We start from the raw sequence: 17021 nt of genomic DNA, 5'->3' as shown, positions 1-17021 counted from the left end.
AACTCATCAAATACACAATCCAACAACTCCACAACGCTCTGGTGGACAAGTTGTGAGCTGCACATTCACCACGCTATGAGATAATAACACAACGTTACCACACAGAGTTGTTTTAGAGGGAAATTCATGCAAAACCACTGATGCGCGTTGCCTTCAGGGACAGTTTTTCATCAACAGTCTCTGTATTTACCTCTAAATCCCATGAGCCTCCGTAGCGTAGCTCTGAGCAGCTCACGGCTCTACTCCGCCGTTCTAAAAATAGCTTGCACCGACAATTAAAGGTAACAAACCTACTGCTATGACTATAGGGATTATGGCAATGGGGGAATTTGACAAAATGTTGAACTATCCCTTTAGGTCTCTGACTGGAGGTCCAGGTGCAGTCACCTGTTGGACCGTAACCTACAACAGCTCTTTCTGGTTTGGAGCCGACAGCTTTGACAGCTGAAGAAATGTTTACAGATGTTTACAGATGTGAATAAGCTCTGAGGAGAAACGAGTCCAACAGCTTCAGACTGATGGAATAAATGATCATTTAATTCAACTTTTATCTGTAAAACCAACAAAAAGCTTTTTTATAAAATCTCAGTGGCAGCGACGGGTCGACTGCCTCTGTTACAGCTGTATGTGTGTGTGTGTGTGTGTGTGTCTGTTTGTGTGTGTGTGTGTGCGTCGTCCTGTTGAGTCTTTGTCAGGAATATTTATTAATTTCTTTATTGTTGTATATTTCTATATAAACGATGTGTAGAGGAGAGTTAGAGGAGGGTTTTAGTTTTGGGGCTTTTATTTTGTGTTTAATCTTAATGATAAACACACTCAGACTCCAAGCAGCTTTAAATGGTTTATTTTTATTTATGTATTGTGTTGTGAGTTCACATATTAATAAAAAAGTAAAACTAATAAGCATATTGTCGATCATTTTTATTATCTGTCTTTTAATCTTTTAATTTCATGTAATGTGGTTTTATATATATATATATATATATATATATATATATATATATATATCTTTATTTCGGACTCCGGGTCCATAGCAAGACATAACACAACAACAGACACACAACACAGACAATAGAGAATAGAGCTAAAACATAGAGATAGCGATGTACATCATTATATCAAAAATAGAAATGACTATAAAGTTAAAAAGAGACAACTGTACCAGTGTCTCCAGAACAGAGATTGATACCTGATGGAGCTACAGTTGATGTGGATCAAACTGTTAATTCTCTGGTTTTCTGAGGCATCAAGCCGACACATAAATCTATACATCAGGTTTCTGAGTACAGCGTTAAAGGTGTTGACACGTGCATTTACAAACATTTCACTCGCACATTTCACCCGCACTCAGCCATCGAGGTCTTTTAAGTAGGATTCTTAATGCATCGTTATACGCATTAAGGCGGGCTTACACTGCATGATTTTGCCACGATTTTGTCGTCCCAGACGAGTCGCAGCCTAATTTGCATAATCGTAGAGGGATCGCGGGGTCGTGAGCATAATGGGGACGTATGGTTAGTGAGGCTCTGCGTCACGTCCCGACGTCCTAAAGACGAGTCGTTGACCTCCCGATTAATTTCTGACATGCCAGAAAATTTCTTGTCGTGACGGAAAATGTATGGGGTCCTACGTCACGATTCTGCACATACGACAAGTTTTTACCATGACAGATTGTTTTAGCACAGAGCACAGAGCCTTTATGAACCTGAGTGTGATGCTGAACCTCATCAGATGGAGTTAAAACCGGCAGACAGAGAGAGGAGGGACAGGGGAGTGACAAGCTGAAGTTAGACCACAGCTGTGACAGACAGGGTGACCGGGTGATGATCAGTAATGCAGCGCAGTCCGTGATGGAAGATCAGCCCGACAAATACACACACACACGTACTATCAGACAATCAGCGATTGAGGAGGATTATTATTTTTCTTGCCGTTACAGTATAAAATAGCGAGCCTACACACCAGCCACGTCCACTGTGCTCTGGCTCAGCTCAGCTGACCTGATCAGCTGAACTTTTAAAGTGCAGGCCAGAGAGAGAACTAGCGAGGCTCCTCTGACAGCTGCAGGTGAGCTGCAGGTGAACTACACGTCAGCTGGCTCTCTCTCTCTCTCTCTCTCTCTCTCTCTCTCTCTCTCTCTCTCTCTCTCTCTCTCTCTCTCTCTCTCTGCAGCACCGGCCTTGGAGGTGATGCGCGCTGTCTATCTGTGTGTTTGTCGGTCTGATCTTCCACCATGGACTCTGCTATAGGAACCAACATCAGGAACCAATGTCAATTTGATGTTTACAATCGAGCAATTATAGAGCAGCACAAATCTCAGCGGCATCGCAGGGTAATCGTGGTGGAGAGCAATTACTGGGGGTCTGAGACTGATCTGAGACGTAGGACTGAAGAGGGACGCTCGTGCAGTTTGAGATGTGAACAGACGAATAGTCGTGCAGTGTAAGCCCGCCTTTACGCAACCTGTAATTTTTTCATGCTTGCTTTGGATTGGATTGGATTGTACTTTATTATCCAGAAGGGAAATTTGTTTTGGGCTCAGAGCCACTGCATATACACGAAAATACATACGAGACATCCATACATACAGAAAAACCACATGAACTTCACATGTGAAAAATTTTGCACATGGGAATCATGAGGTTCTGGCCCAATTTTATGTGAATCACATGTGCATTCCCCACATTTGGTAACATGTTTTACACGTGCTGTACATGTGCACATGTGTAACCAAACAGTGCATCATAACGTTAGCAACACAAACACCTCATAGTCCATCATTGACCATATCTTCCTTGGTGTCATTCTCCTTTCATTTTCTCATTGTAACAGTGAAATGCTCTCTGCCTCGTTCCCTGACCTGATGCTTATAATGAACAGTTTACTGAGCCACGATTATTTGATGAGTAAAAAAAAAAAAGAAGAAGAACAATTATAGAGGTAACTGCTGGTAGCAGCAAGATCAGCTTTGCTTAAATATTGCAGGCAAGATAAAGTGACAGTTTTCAAATTAAGGATCTTACAATAAATGCATCTTAGTCCTAACGAGCTTAAACTGACAATATAATCACCCAAGTATAAAACAATATAAATAATTTTGTCGTACTGATTTGCATGGATGTGTTGTGTATCAATAAAAAAAAATTATGACTAATCTGTATGGTTTTGTTTTTATTTCTAAACTTCCAAATAAAACCGCACCACTTACAAACAGCCCTGGGGCCTCATTTATCATTGTGGATACACGTTTTTTTACACGCTCTTTCCCCCGTTTTGTGAAAGGGGTGTAAATATTTTGGGTGTACGCCATTTTTGGCTTTTCGTCGTACGTCAAAATTTAGTAGCACTTTTACACCCTGTTTGATAAATGAGGCCCCTGGTATTGGTGTAGCTCCTCTGGGTTGTAATGTAATGTAATGCATATGAGGCCTGAGAATGTTTTAGAAACAGGGTTTGTTTCAGTCAGCGACCAATCTGTGAGAACTGAAGAGAAAGGAGAGAAATAATAAAATAAACACAACAATGCACATCCTGTAGCTTTATACAATTTACACAAATAAACATACCTTGTAGCCTGCACATAGCCATGTATGCCAAGCCAAGTAGTGCTACAGATGTAGTAGCATAGCTTGCTACCACCACCAGTGTGAATGGTATGAATGAATAATGGTGCATCACCACACCAGTGAGTATAACACATGTAAAAGATCAGACTTACACAGATAACATGTAAGTAGCAGCTCCAGTTTTAGTGTTAAAAACTTAGAAAAAACTGTATGTTTTCATCAACTCCCGCTAAAAAGGAGCCGCATGGCTGCGACGGCTAATGAAGCTGAAAAAAGAGACTCCTCTTCTGATCTACGCTGACAGACAGTGAGGCTGCCAGGCAACCAACCCTGTGAATGTGAATCTAAATTTGACTTCAATTTTCTCCTAAATGTTTGTTTCGTATGTTAGTTTGACCATTTTTAAGTCCACTGGAAATCCATTTAATGAATTATGTTAAGTTGTCTGAGTGCTTCATTGCCTCTTTAAACTTTGATTTTCCAGTCAGGACAGATGCATGAAGAAAAAATGGACACCAATAACCATAGCAGAGACGACATGTAGTGCTGATAATCATGCTTTATTAAATCAATAATTGGAGAAAAACTCAAGGAGGCTGCAAAATAATCTACTCTAAATTCAATCAAACCAAAGTGCAGGGCAACACACACGACCACGCCTAGTTTTGTCCTCTGAGGTGCATCTGTGCTGCCCAGCTTGACTGACAGGTGAACTAAGAACTAACACTCAAACACGCTGCAGACCTCCAAGAGACAGCTCCGCCTCTGCAAACAAGCACAGGACGGACTCCCGTTTCACGTGATTGGCCAGGTTGATGGTACGACTGAGGAGCCCGAGCAAGCGGTCGTTTGCCAGAAGCAGAGCACAAAACAAAAAGAAACATTTGAGCTCAGGGAGTGCAGGCCGCTCGCACTGTGAGCATGTCATCAAAATGGCGGTATGACATAATCAGTCGGAGCGCGAGGTCCAGTCGTCCTGCTTACATGAGGGTATATGCAAACAGCACTCAGGATCTCACGCTCTTGTTAGATTGTAACAGCACTGCTCTCACTCTCCGGCAGTGCATTCATAGTTTTGTCTCTGAGTTAACATCAACAGGGAGCCTCTCCACCTGCTGAGGCAATCTTAAGACTTCAACTTATCGTTGAGGCACATTGTTTAGTTTCTCTGTTTGACAGGGTATTCGTTCCAGGTGAAACTTTCTCCTGTTAAACTACATTTAGTTTCATTTTGTTTCAGTTAATATTATTGTCATAAATAACAATGCATACATTTCCCATAACCGTTAAATTCGGCTATATACATTATGTACATGTCACAGAAAAACGGATCAAAAATCCTAAGTCATAATTGTCCAATATGGCACATTTTATAACAACTTTAGACTTTAGTCTAGTTTGGCATAAATTAATGTCAAGATTGGTACAAAAATAGTTCATATTTACAAGAAGAGAAATCCAGATCTTTATCAAGTAGATTAATTAGCTCAATTAATAAATAAAAAGGCATGGAAGTAGGGAAAAGGGGAAGATTAGATTTTTTTTTTTTTACACTGATCGAATGCTAATGTGAACAATCGCTGTGTCGGATCCAAGCTCATTGGACAGTTTGAGGGTGTAGGTTCCAGCGTCTTCCTCCTTAACCCCGGTGATGATGAGGGTGGTCAGGTCCTCTGTGGTCTCTATGTGGAAGCGTCCTCCAGCAGTCACCTCGATGGTTCTACCGCCACGGGACCACTCGATGTGTTTGGCGTCACCAGAGAAGGCACAAGCGACCGTCAGGACTTTGCCTGGTTCGATGCTGATGTCTTCTGGCAGAGCCTCGATCCTGGGAGCAGAACCTGAAAACCACAGTGCATTTACATCAGTGTCCAGTAGTGTTGGTTTTGGGTATTCTTATCCTTTGTATTCTTTTGCAGAATACAAAGGAAAATCATGTTACATTGGTATAATTTGCGCCTCTGTGAAGTTTCTTATATGTAGCATTTCATTTCAAAATAAAAACTATTCCGTTGCCCATTAGAATAGAAGTAAGTAACTCATTGCTAGTTTAACAGAGACACCTTCATTGTTTAATAGATTTTGTCTTACAAGTCTTACCAATAGCTCTAAATGAGGATCCCTCCATGTGGGAGGCCATCTCAGTGAGGCTGCTGGAGCTCATGGCGTATGACTCAGATGCCATTGAAGACATACTGGACATGGACATGGTCTCAAACTTCATCTCAGCTGCCATGCTGCTGAAGGAGCTGGACTCCATCATGGATGACATCATTGCTTGCTGGGAGGAGGAAGAAAAGGAGGATGCCTCCTCCATTGTGTGGACTTCTTTCTTCATCATCATAGATGAGCTCGTGGCTGATGATGCCTCCTTGTGACTCATCATCATTGATCCTGTTATGGGCAAAGATGGAAACAGTAAATAAGTAAATCTCCAAATGGAAATTCAATTGAAATTGAAATTGGACTAAACACTCTCGGATACTTTAGCGGGGTTCTCACCTTTAACTGCCAACTGCTGCTCACGGTAGGCTGTGACCTTCATGCGTATGGACTGGAACACCTGTCCAGTGAAGGAGAAGGAGGATTTGGAGACTCCTCCCTCTGATGTCATCTCACAGGTGTACTCTCCCTGGTCACTGTCTGCCAAATCATGGATCAGAAGGCTGCAGGAGCCCTCAGAGTAGTGCATCTCAAAGTGGCTGCTCTGCGAAAGTCTCCTCCCATTGACAAACCACACCACCTCCCTGACGCTGCTCTCACAGACACAGGACATCCTCACGGAGCCCTCATGGGCCTCAGCTGTTACTTGGCTCAGGACCTTGGGAGGCTTTGGGATTGGGGATTTGACAGTGGGTGGAGACACCACCCTCTTAGGAGACATAATTGGTGGAGGAGACTTCATTCTTGGAGGAGATTTCAATCCCTCAGGCTCAGGGGACTTTAAGGCCCTGGGTGATTTGATGCCTGAAGGTTCTGGTGACTTGATGCCTCTTGGTGTTTTGATTCCCACAGGTTCTGGGGACTTCAAACCTCTTGGTGTTTTAAGTCCTGCAGGTTCTGGAGATTTGAGGCCACGAGGAGATTTCACTCCCTCGGGTTCAGGTGACTTCACTCTGTCTGGAGATTTAATTGGTGGCGGAGACTTGAGTCTAGGTTCTGGAGACTTGAAACCCCTTGGAGACTTAATTCCTTCAGGTTCAGGAGATTTTACGCCTGGAGCTGGTGATTTCAAGCCAGGTGCAGGAGAGGTTGGCTCAGGAGACTTAACGCTCCGGGGAGATTTAATTCCTTCTGGTTCAGGAGACTTTATACTTGGTGTGGGTGACTTCACACTTGGAACGGGAGATGTTACACTTGGCTCAGGGGATTTAACACTTGGAGTTGGTGATTTAATTGAAGGCTCAGGGGACTTTATGCTGGGTTCAGGAGACTTCACACTGGGGACAGGGGAAGTTATGGACGGAGTAGGTGATGTGACTGAAGGCTCTGGTGACTTTACACTGGGAGTGGGTGATTTTACAGATGGCTCAGGGGATTTGACAGCCTTGACTTCCTCTTTGGGAGCTGCTCTGCGAATGGTTAAAGTGAAGTGAGCCTCCTGTCGGCCCGCTGAGTTCTCTACAATGACTGTGTAACTGCCCTCATGGGAAGATGTCACAGAGGAGATCTCCAGGCTGGACTTGTACTGAGTTGTGGTGACCTGGACATGGTGAGAGGAGACAAGAGTTCTGCTCTCATGCACCCATGTCACAGTGGGTGCAGGCTCTCCATCAATGTCGCAGGAGAATCTGGCTGTTTCTCCCTCTGAGACGGTCACAGACTGGGGCTTGGTGAGGATTCTGGCAGAAAGAGAAGGCTTCACTTTGTGAACAGACACCTCCTCAGCCACAGCAGCAGCCGATGACTTGACCTTGGTTTCAGATGTGGCATGCTTCCCAGTTAGAGAAAATTTGTCCGATGAGTAGGAGGAACCAGATGACAGGTATTCAGTGGAGGCGTACTTGACGGAAGAGTCGTACCTCTCAGCGGAGGAATACCGCTCAGAGGACGCAGCATATCTTTCACGTGTCACAACCTCCCGTGTCTCTGTTAGCTTAGATTTGGTCTCCTCCACCTCAAAGTGGGTCTGTGAGGCATAGCCAGCTTTGAAGTGGGTGGTGTGATAGTGATCAATGCGAGTTACTTCAGGGACATGTGCTTTAGGAACGTCCTCATCCCTGCGGCGAGACGAGAAGGTGGTGTAGCCGCCACCTGACACATCCAGGGTGGCATAGTCTGATGCCTCTCCCTTGGAGTTAGAGCACACACAGCGGTATGTGCCGCTATCCTCCTCCTGGCACTCCAGGATAGTGATAGACAGAACACCACTCAAGTTGGAGAAAATGTATTTCTCGCTGCTTTCAGAGATTACAGTTCCATTGTGGAACCACTGGATCTCAGCCTCTGGCTTGGTTTGGATGTTCAAGGTGAATTTGGTGTCTTGGCCGAGGGGTATGCGATGGGAGCGCATTCTGACGGTCACACGGGGAGCGTGGTCAAGACTGAAAGGTGTCTGGCTAACCACCTGATATTTCCTCTCAGCCTTCAGAGAAGCTTTTCTGGCCTCATAGCGTGACATGATGTCAAAGCGGGCTGACCGCTCAAATCTGGAGGAAGAACGGGATGACCTCTCAACTGACCTTATGGGGCTGGGAGATCGGGGACGGGTCCTCTCTGGGGTGGGGGACCTTCTCTCCACAATCTCTCCCTCCACCTCAACCTCAACAGAGGGCCGGGCACGAGATGGTCTGATCAGCTCTGAGACTGGACGCATGAGCTCGATGTATGTGGGTGACAAAGACCTTCTCCTTCTCATGAACTGGGAAACAGTACGTTTCTTCTTTGTAGCAGAAACCTCAACAGCCTCGTGTCTAACCTCATGCCTCCTCTCTTCGTGTTCCACAGCGCGTCTCTCAATACGCACAGGGCTAATGGCAGGAGAGGCAGAGAAGCCGAGCTCAAGTTCATCCTCCAGCATCATTTTCTCCGCACTTGCTCTCCTCCTTGAAAGGTAGTCGTCCACGGGCACCAGCAGCTCCTCATCACTAAGGTCTCCGAGAGATCTCCTCCTGGATCTGAAGGACACCTCAGATTCAGGGGAAGGTGAACGGCGGGCGGGTCTGACAGTCTCCAGATCATCCAGACTAAGTTTTGGAATACGCCATCTTGGCCTGTACTGGTCAGTGATTCGGGGGAGGGGCATGACATAGAACTGTTCCCACCTTGACAGGCGAATACGTCTCTGCCTCTTCTGCACAATCCTCTCCATTCTCTCTGGAATCTCATACTGGTCTCTCAGCTTTTTGTACCACTTCATGTCTGACAGAGGTACAAATTGCTTGATAGTTTTGTCTTCATCCAGAACAGTGGGATCATGGTGTAAAGGCTCAGGAATCTCATATGGCATGAAGATCCTTCTTTCCTCCTCTAGCTTCTTGGTCTCAGACTTGTGCACTGTGATGTCAAACTCACCCTCAACATTTTTGGTGCTCACTGCAGGCTTGTACATCTCTGCAGCAAATTTGATGGCTTCCTGAGCTGTGGGGTTAAGAGGTACAAGCTCCTCAGTGGCAGCGATGTGCTCAGCCATCTTGTTGGTCTTCTCAATTTGCTTCTGAATGTGTCTGTATTTCTCCTCCTCGGTCTTGTACTCTCTCCTGGTGTAGGTAAGGCGGTCAACCTTCAGTGTAGCCTGGCAGCTTACAGAGCCAGTGGAGTTGGTTGCAGTGACCTTGTACACACCAGAGTCCTCGAGCAGAGTCTCTCTGATGTGCAGGACATGGTAGTCAACATCCTCTTGTATGACAACCACCTTGGGACCAAACTGTAATGGCTGACCGTCCTTTTGCCACTTCAGAGTAGGAGCTGGGATTCCTGACACTCTGAGTTCAAAGCGGACACTATGGCCCTCAGTACAATCAACATTAGCCAGCAGACGTTTGAACATGGGCCTCATAGTTTCTTCTGATACAGGATGAGGTGTTACAGTGAGACGGGCCTGGCAGCTGTCTTCTCCAAACTTGTTATGGGCCATGACTGTGTATTCAGCATCATCACTCATGTCCAGGTTGTGGATCATCAGCTGGTACAGACCCTTGTCACTGGTAAATGTGTACTTGCTGTCATCGTCACCTGGCTTGATTCTCTCTCCGTTCTTAAGCCATGCTACCTGAGGCTCTGGATGCACAGTGATAGTGACACCGAAGCGGACATCTTCACCAATGTAGGCAGCGCGATTGTAGAGAGGCAAAGTGAACTCTGGTGGTCTCTGCAAGATCTTAGTCTTGTCTACTCTCCTCCTCAGTTTCTTGATGGAGCGGCTGATATAGTGCTGCCTGATGCTCCTCACTGTCTCAACAAAGAGCTCTCCATAAGCACTGTCCTCGCCATCATCACTCACCACCTTGCATCTATACACACCATCATCACTCTCTTCAATGTCCTTTACATAGATGCTGGCAAAACCATTACTGTAGGTAATCTCATACTTGGGGCTTGGGTGTAGTTGGCGGTTCCCGAAGTACCATGACACTTGTGTACTCTTGTCATAGTTGGAGATGCTACAAGTGAATCTGACATGGCCTCCTTCCTCAGCCGAGCCATGCATGACTGGACCAGCACGGAGTCCTTGGTACTCAGTTCCAATCTTCACTTTACCTACAGCCAGTCCTCTCTGGTTCTTGAAGGCGCCACCATATGCAATTCGAGCTGATGATACAATGGTATCAATCCTCTTTGCCAGATACTGGTAGTACCTTCTGTGTCTCAGGGTCCTAATGGCCTTATTGCTGACAAGCTCAATCTTCATCCTGAGCCATGGGTGCTCCAGAGCCTCATGGGCTGTCATACGGAGCTTCCTGTCCTTGACTAGAAGTCTGTCCACAAAGTCCATAGCCTCCAGGCTGATGTCCTTAAATGCTTCACTGTCAAAGATATATTCACAGCTGGAAATGTTCTCAATCATCTTTGTTATGGACTCTGCTGCAAATGGATTAAGGCCACTGAGCAGAACATAGGCCATAACACCAACAGACCACATATCAGTGGCTGTTGTAACTAGGTCATGGCGATGGACCTCAGGGGCACAGTACTCAGGAGCTGTGAACAACATTCTGATGTTCTCTCCTGGTACCAGCAACCTAGCTTGGCCCATCTCAATAATCTTTATGATGGTGCTTTTCCTTGTGGTGTAGACAATGTTGTCTGGCCGGACATCAAAGTGGCCATAGTTGTGACTATGCAAGAACTTGAGAGAAGAGCAGACTTGTCTCAGGTAACGGACAATCTCCTGCTCCGTAAGCTCAAAGTTGCTGGTGCCAAGGCGCTCGAAGATGTCAACCCCAGAAATGAATTCAAAGATCAGGATAATCTCCTCCATGCTCTCAAAGTACTCATGCAAGTAGATGATGTTCTTGTGTCTTGCCACGTTGAGGGCCTCAATTTCCCTGAGGACCAACTCTCGATCAGTTCCTCTGACCTTAATGAACTTTGCCATGAAGGTCTTCTTAGTGGCAATCTCCACACAACGGTGGACTGCTCCAAACTGGCAGCGAGCCAGCTCCTCAGAGATGGTGTACTTTGAGGACAGCTCTTTCACCTTGTAGAACAGAGCCTCCTCCTTGGTGATCTCTCTGGTTTCATCCACTTCCTCATCGTAGTTCCTAATAACAGACGTGTCTTCCTTTGTAGTGATAGGCTCAGTTGGGTGAGAGGGATGGCTCAAGCCAAACTGGTTCTCAGCAATAACACGGAACTGGTATTTGGTCTTTCCAAATATGTTGATAATGGTGATGCTGCAGTCAGTGGTCTGGCCGGCCCGAATCCACCTGTCAGCAGTGGTGGGACACTTTTCCACGATGTAGCCGATGATGTCGCTTCCACCATCATTGGCAGGGGGCTCCCAGGTCAGGGTGATGGAGTCCCTTCCAATGTTACTGACAACCAGTGCCTTTGGAACATCAGGTATGTCAGCCACATTCACCTCAATAGTTTGCTTGTCCATTCCGAACCTGTTCTTTGCAGTGATAACGTAGTAGCCAGTATCCTTCCTCTGCACTCCCTTGTGGAAGACCAGGGAGGTGAAGGACCTGGTGGTGATGACCTGGTGATGCGCAGAGTTGGAGAGGATCTCCTGACCCTTCTGCCAAGTGACTGCTGGCTCGGGTTTGCCAGAGATGGGGATCTTGACGGTGATGTGATCACCACGGGCAGCATGGACTGCTCCCATTCCCTGGAGTTCTTTGGGCAGGTAGATCTTGGCAGGAACTAGAATTAAAATGAGAAAACATTACAAGTTTGTTATTAATGACGATTTATATTTACATGATCAACTTCCAACAATCAAGTCATTCCATTACCTTCCACATCCAGGTTGGCTGTTGTAGATATAGAGCCTGTGGAGTTGGTTGCCCTGACTTGGTAAACTGTGGCATCGTTCTCATTAGCAGCAGCGATGACCAGTTGGTAGTAGCCTCCCTTGAACTCCTGGGCTTTGATCTTGGTTCCATCTGCCAGGATTTCCTTTCCACCGCGGTACCATTTTACCACAGGCTTTGGATAACCCACCACCTTGTCATAGGAATGATAAGCTCATTAGATAATGCACTGAAAAGGAACTCAACACATAGACATGGTGTAATGTGGATTAAATTGACTACCTTAGTGACAAAGGTGGCATTGGCTTGGTATTTGACAGTCATGTCCCTGATCTCCTCCCTGAATGCAGGAGCACGAGGAGCCTGTTCAGACTTGGGAATGATAGGCGCCGAGATTTCACTCCAGTCGCTCTCGCCGCCCATGTTCTCACACTTGACACGGAACTCATACTCGAAGCCCTCGATCAAGCCTTTGATCTCATAATTGGTCTCCGCAATTTTCTTTGTGGTTACTGACATCCACTTGTTCTGCTTCTTCTCACGTTTCTCCAAGTAGTAGCCGGTAATTTTGGCACCACCATCGCTGCTTGGAGGCTTCCAGCAGACGACACAGGAGTCGTTGGTGGAGCTCATAATGAAGGGCTGCTGTGGGATGCCAGGTTTTTCTGAGAAACACAAAGAATGCTACATTAGTGCTCTACTTGTCTCATCAGTCGAATCTCTCTACATTTCAGCCACAAAAAAACAAAACTGGCGAACCAAATGTGAATAAACAAACTTACCGAATGGGCTCTTGATGATGAGCACTGATGGGATTTCCAGAGGCTCACTGACTCCATACTGGTTCTGGGCAGAGACTCTGAAGTAGTAGCCAGCACTCTCTGTCAGGTTGGGGACACGGCAGGTGTTGCCAGAGACAGAGGAGGACACCAGGTGCCATAGTTCTCCTTCTTTGGCCTCACGCTTCTCTACAATGTAGTTTGTGATCATGGAGCCACCATCATCCTTTGGAGGCTTCCAGCTGATGATAACTGAGCTCTTCAGCAGGCCTTCAACAACCATAGGGCCCTCAGGTGTGCATGGTTTATCTGGAAATACGAAAGGAAGAAATTAGTAACAGTTTTCCTTAACATAAAAATATATCATATAGATTAATAGTTACTTGTTGGCTGAAACTACAAACAAGTGCATGTTGAGCTACAAGCATATAACTAATGCTTACTAAAACGTAGACACAATCGTCTCTTTTACCTTGGATTTCAACACGTAGTGAAGTGTCAACGGTTCCAAATTTGTTGCTTAGCTGCACCTTGTAGCGACCAGCGTTTGTCTTTCTCTGAACGTTCCTCACCACCAGGTGGGTGTAGCTCTCTGTGTTTTCAATGATCACATTCTCTGAGACATTCAGAGGCTTCTTTCCGTAGAACCACATGATCTGGGGGATGGGGCGTCCAATGTAGACAACATGGAGACGGAGGCTGGTGCCTGCTCCAGCAAAGTACTTGTCCTTGAGTGGGAAGCCAGGATGGAACTGAGGAGCTGCTTGCAAACGCAGTTTGCCACTGGTTTCGATCTCTCCAGCCTCGTTGATAGCCCTACAAGTGTACACGCCCTCGTCTTCCTGCTCTTCTGTCAGAACACTGAGGGAGTGGTTTCGGCCATCTGAACTCATCTTGTACTTGCGGCTCTGGATCAATTCCTTGCCGTAGCGGTACCATTTGATCTCAGGCAGTGGTCTTCCAATAATACCACAGGTCATTGTGCCTGACTCACCAAGCTTGGTGGTTACATCTTTGATGTCTTCCTTCAAAGCTGGAGCTTCACCAACTGCAGAGACAAAATAAGAAAAGTTTAGTCAAAATCTAAAATCAACTTCAACATTGAAATGTGTATAATGTAAATAAAATGTAAAATTGTTAGAAACATTGTTAAGAGTCAGGTCACACCATGAACTGGCTGAGACTTGTTTTTAGCTACTGTAATGCAACATTCTGTTTAAAATATTTGGAAATAAATAAATTGTCAACTAAATGTTTTAATGAAATATCACATCAATGTTTCTCTGATCAGAACATTGAAAGGATCTGGACCGCAGAAGCTCACCACTCAGTTTGGTCTTGATGCCCATGGGCGTGCGACGAGGTCGACTGAGCCCTGTCTCATTCTCAGCAAAGATCCTGAATTCATACTCAGTGGCCTCCATTAAGCCACCCATAGTGAACTGACGATCCTTGGAGCGCTCCTTGTTGGACTTCTTCCAGGCGCTCTCCCCAGCCTGCCTGAACTCAATCCAGTAGCCCAAAATCTCTTTACCTCCATCATGCTCAGGCCTGAGCCAGTGGATTGTGATGCAGTCTTTAGTGACAGAGATGATGTCAATTTCTCCTGGTTGGCTGGGTTTATCTATAAAGGGACACACAAAAGGAGATTCAAACTCACACTTTGTTCGACAAAACTCGTTCCTAAACATAAAAATAGATGAGCAAAGGCTAAAATGACCTTTATGTTTCCAACTGGTTTACATTTCTTGTAACGGTCTATTTGTTCTACTAAGTTGTACCAGAGTATCCATTTTGGAATATGCATCATGTAATATTAACTCACCAAATGGATCTTTGCAAACCACGGACTCTGAGGCAGGACCAGGCTCACTCTGCCCAATGTCATTCTGAGCCACCACTCTGAACATGTACTCTGCATCAGGGATGAGGCCAGTGACATTGTACATGGTGGTGGTGATGTGGGTCTTGTTGTGGCGGACCCACTTCTCTGTTGACACCTCCCTCCTTTCCACGTAGTAGCCTGTGACACGGGAGCCTCCATCATCGCGAGGCCGAGCCCAGGACAGAGCTACCGTAGTCTTGGTCACTTCCATGATCTCTGGTGGGTTGCTGGGTGGTTCTGGTGGACCTGGAGGTGAAGCATTGTGTTAATAGAATCCATAGCTTAAACACTTAAGCTCTTAAGTGAATTATTTTGGCCATGCAATGCAACATCAATACTCACAAAGTGGTGTCTTTGGTGTAACAGCCTCATCAGACTTGAGAGATCTGCTGACGCCAAACTGGTTCTCAGCAGAAATCTTGAAATGGTACTGCACGTTCTCCTTCAGGCCCTTCACCACCAGCGATGTCTCAGTGACCCGGGCATCCACAGTACACCAGGCGGCCTTGGGTACCTCTCGCCTTTCCACAATGTATCCCAGGATGTCAGAGCCGCCATCGTCTGATGGTGATCTCCAGCTGACCCGGACTGATCTGGCTTGAATGTCATCAAACTCCAGAGGACCTTCTGGAACATCTGGGCGACCGATCACCTTGACCTGAAGGAGTAGAGGAACACAAACACAAATTTCACTTAAATGTATTTCCTCATTTTACTTTTGATACTGGAGGACATTTTATTGTTTAAAGGTCATGTTTCAACAAAATCTGCCACAATAGCTGCTCACCTTGATGTACACTGCCTTCCTGCCACATTTGTTCTCCAGCACCAGGTCGTAGGTACCAGTGTCGTCTTTGTGTGCCTCTTTAATGACCAGCTCAGTGATGTCATCATGAGTGGCAATCATGGCACGGTGGGAGATGTCACGACCGTCTTTGGTCCACTTGCATGTGGGAATGGGTTTTCCCTTGATGGGCACAGACAGATGGATGACTCCGCCCTGCCGCACCACATAGCCCTCCTCGTATTTATGATCAAGCTCATAGTCGGGATAACCTGAAGATGACACAGATTATGTTTTTGTCAATTGATTTACAAATTACAGAAAAAAAACATTTTAAGTGACAGTGTGATGGTTAACTGCAAAATCAGATCATAAATTATTAAATTGTTCTCCTACCAAGCATCTCCTGGACTTTAACCACTCCTGGAATCTCAGCAGGCTCTCCAGCGCCACCGGCATTGCAGGCAATGACTCTGAACTTGTACTCGGCGCCCTGGGGCATGTGGGTGAGGGTGTACTCGCACATCTTGGTAGGTGTGGTGTTGCACAGTGTCCATTCCACCTGGTCCACCTTCTGCATCTCGATCAAGTATCCAGTAATCACAGCACCGCCCTCCTCTTCAGGCGGCAGCCAGGCCAGAGAGACTGAAGTCCTGGTGGTGTCTGTGACTCTGGGCTCAACTGGACAACCTGGAGGTTCTGTTCAACAACACAAAAAAAATCCATAAAACACAGAATCAAAACTGGTAATACATATTGAAAATAGGTGGTGTTTTTTTGATTATTAAAATTTACTGAGCATCATTACAGTAACAGTTGTCACGTACCAATTGGATCCATGGCGACTGTGATTTCGGAGCTCTCGCTGGGTTTGCCGGCTCCCCTTGAGTTGATGGCCGTGATACGATGTTCGTACTCCAGACCCTCAATCAAGCCGGAGGAGCGGTACCTGGTCATGGTGACCGGGTTCTTGTTTATCTTCATCCACCTGTCAGAGTGGGCCTCCTTACGTTCAATGATGTAACCTGCAATGGTGGAACCACCATTGTCCTCAGGTGGTTGCCATGTCAGTGTCATGCCCTCGTGGGTGACATCAAGTACTTCTGGTCTGCTTGGAGGTCCAGGGATGGCTACAAAGGAAAATCACATGAATTATATAAGAGAAATTGACCGGGCTGAAGGACAGGAGGTGATAAAATAGCATGATGTCTTGAACACATGAAATAGATAAATGGCTGAAACAATACATAAATGACTTTGAGCTGTGTAAGAGTTTCAGTAGTATAAGTGGTTATGCTGAACTGTTTCCATTGGAGTTTTGTAGGGAGAAGTTTCATGAACTAGATGGTGACCATTAAGAGTTACTATTTTTTACTGTTACATGACCAGTAAATTATTAATTAGAATTGTTGCATTAGTTGACAGAAAAAAGGTGCAGAGTTTAGCCTTTTGGTTGCTACGGCATTCTTGGTAGCCATTAAAGTGTTACTGTGTAATTGTAAACTTATTTCAGTTGATTTCTTGACAAAAAACAAAAGGACTAGTAAAATCAAAATTCAGCAGTGTATGCTGGCACAGGAAGATTACAAT

General features: G+C 45.7%; 1 protein-coding gene across 1 annotated transcript in view; it reads right to left on the bottom strand.

Annotated features, from left to right (window-relative positions):
- Positions 1-4107: 4107 nt before the first annotated feature.
- Positions 4108-17021, bottom strand: part of ttn.2 (titin, tandem duplicate 2) — a 247891-nt gene continuing 234977 nt past the window's right edge. Inside the window, exons 239-251 of the mRNA XM_085766175.1 lie at positions 16259-16561; positions 15828-16130; positions 15435-15703; positions 14990-15305; positions 14588-14893; positions 14087-14386; positions 13235-13810; positions 12766-13071; positions 12266-12648; positions 11966-12176; positions 6069-11873; positions 5667-5960; positions 4108-5407 (exon numbers count right to left, since the gene is read on the bottom strand). Coding sequence (XP_085622301.1) covers positions 5115-5407; positions 5667-5960; positions 6069-11873; positions 11966-12176; positions 12266-12648; positions 12766-13071; positions 13235-13810; positions 14087-14386; positions 14588-14893; positions 14990-15305; positions 15435-15703; positions 15828-16130; positions 16259-16561 — 9665 coding nt within the window. The 3' untranslated portion in view covers positions 4108-5114. The remainder of the gene's footprint in view (positions 5408-5666; positions 5961-6068; positions 11874-11965; positions 12177-12265; positions 12649-12765; positions 13072-13234; positions 13811-14086; positions 14387-14587; positions 14894-14989; positions 15306-15434; positions 15704-15827; positions 16131-16258; positions 16562-17021) is intronic.

The sequence above is a fragment of the Trachurus japonicus genome, chromosome 21, assembly GCF_045865225.1.
Source record: "Trachurus japonicus isolate A0001 chromosome 21, Traja_1.0".
NCBI lineage: Eukaryota > Metazoa > Chordata > Actinopteri > Carangiformes > Carangidae > Trachurus > Trachurus japonicus.
This window is presented reverse-complemented; position numbering and strand designations above follow the sequence as displayed.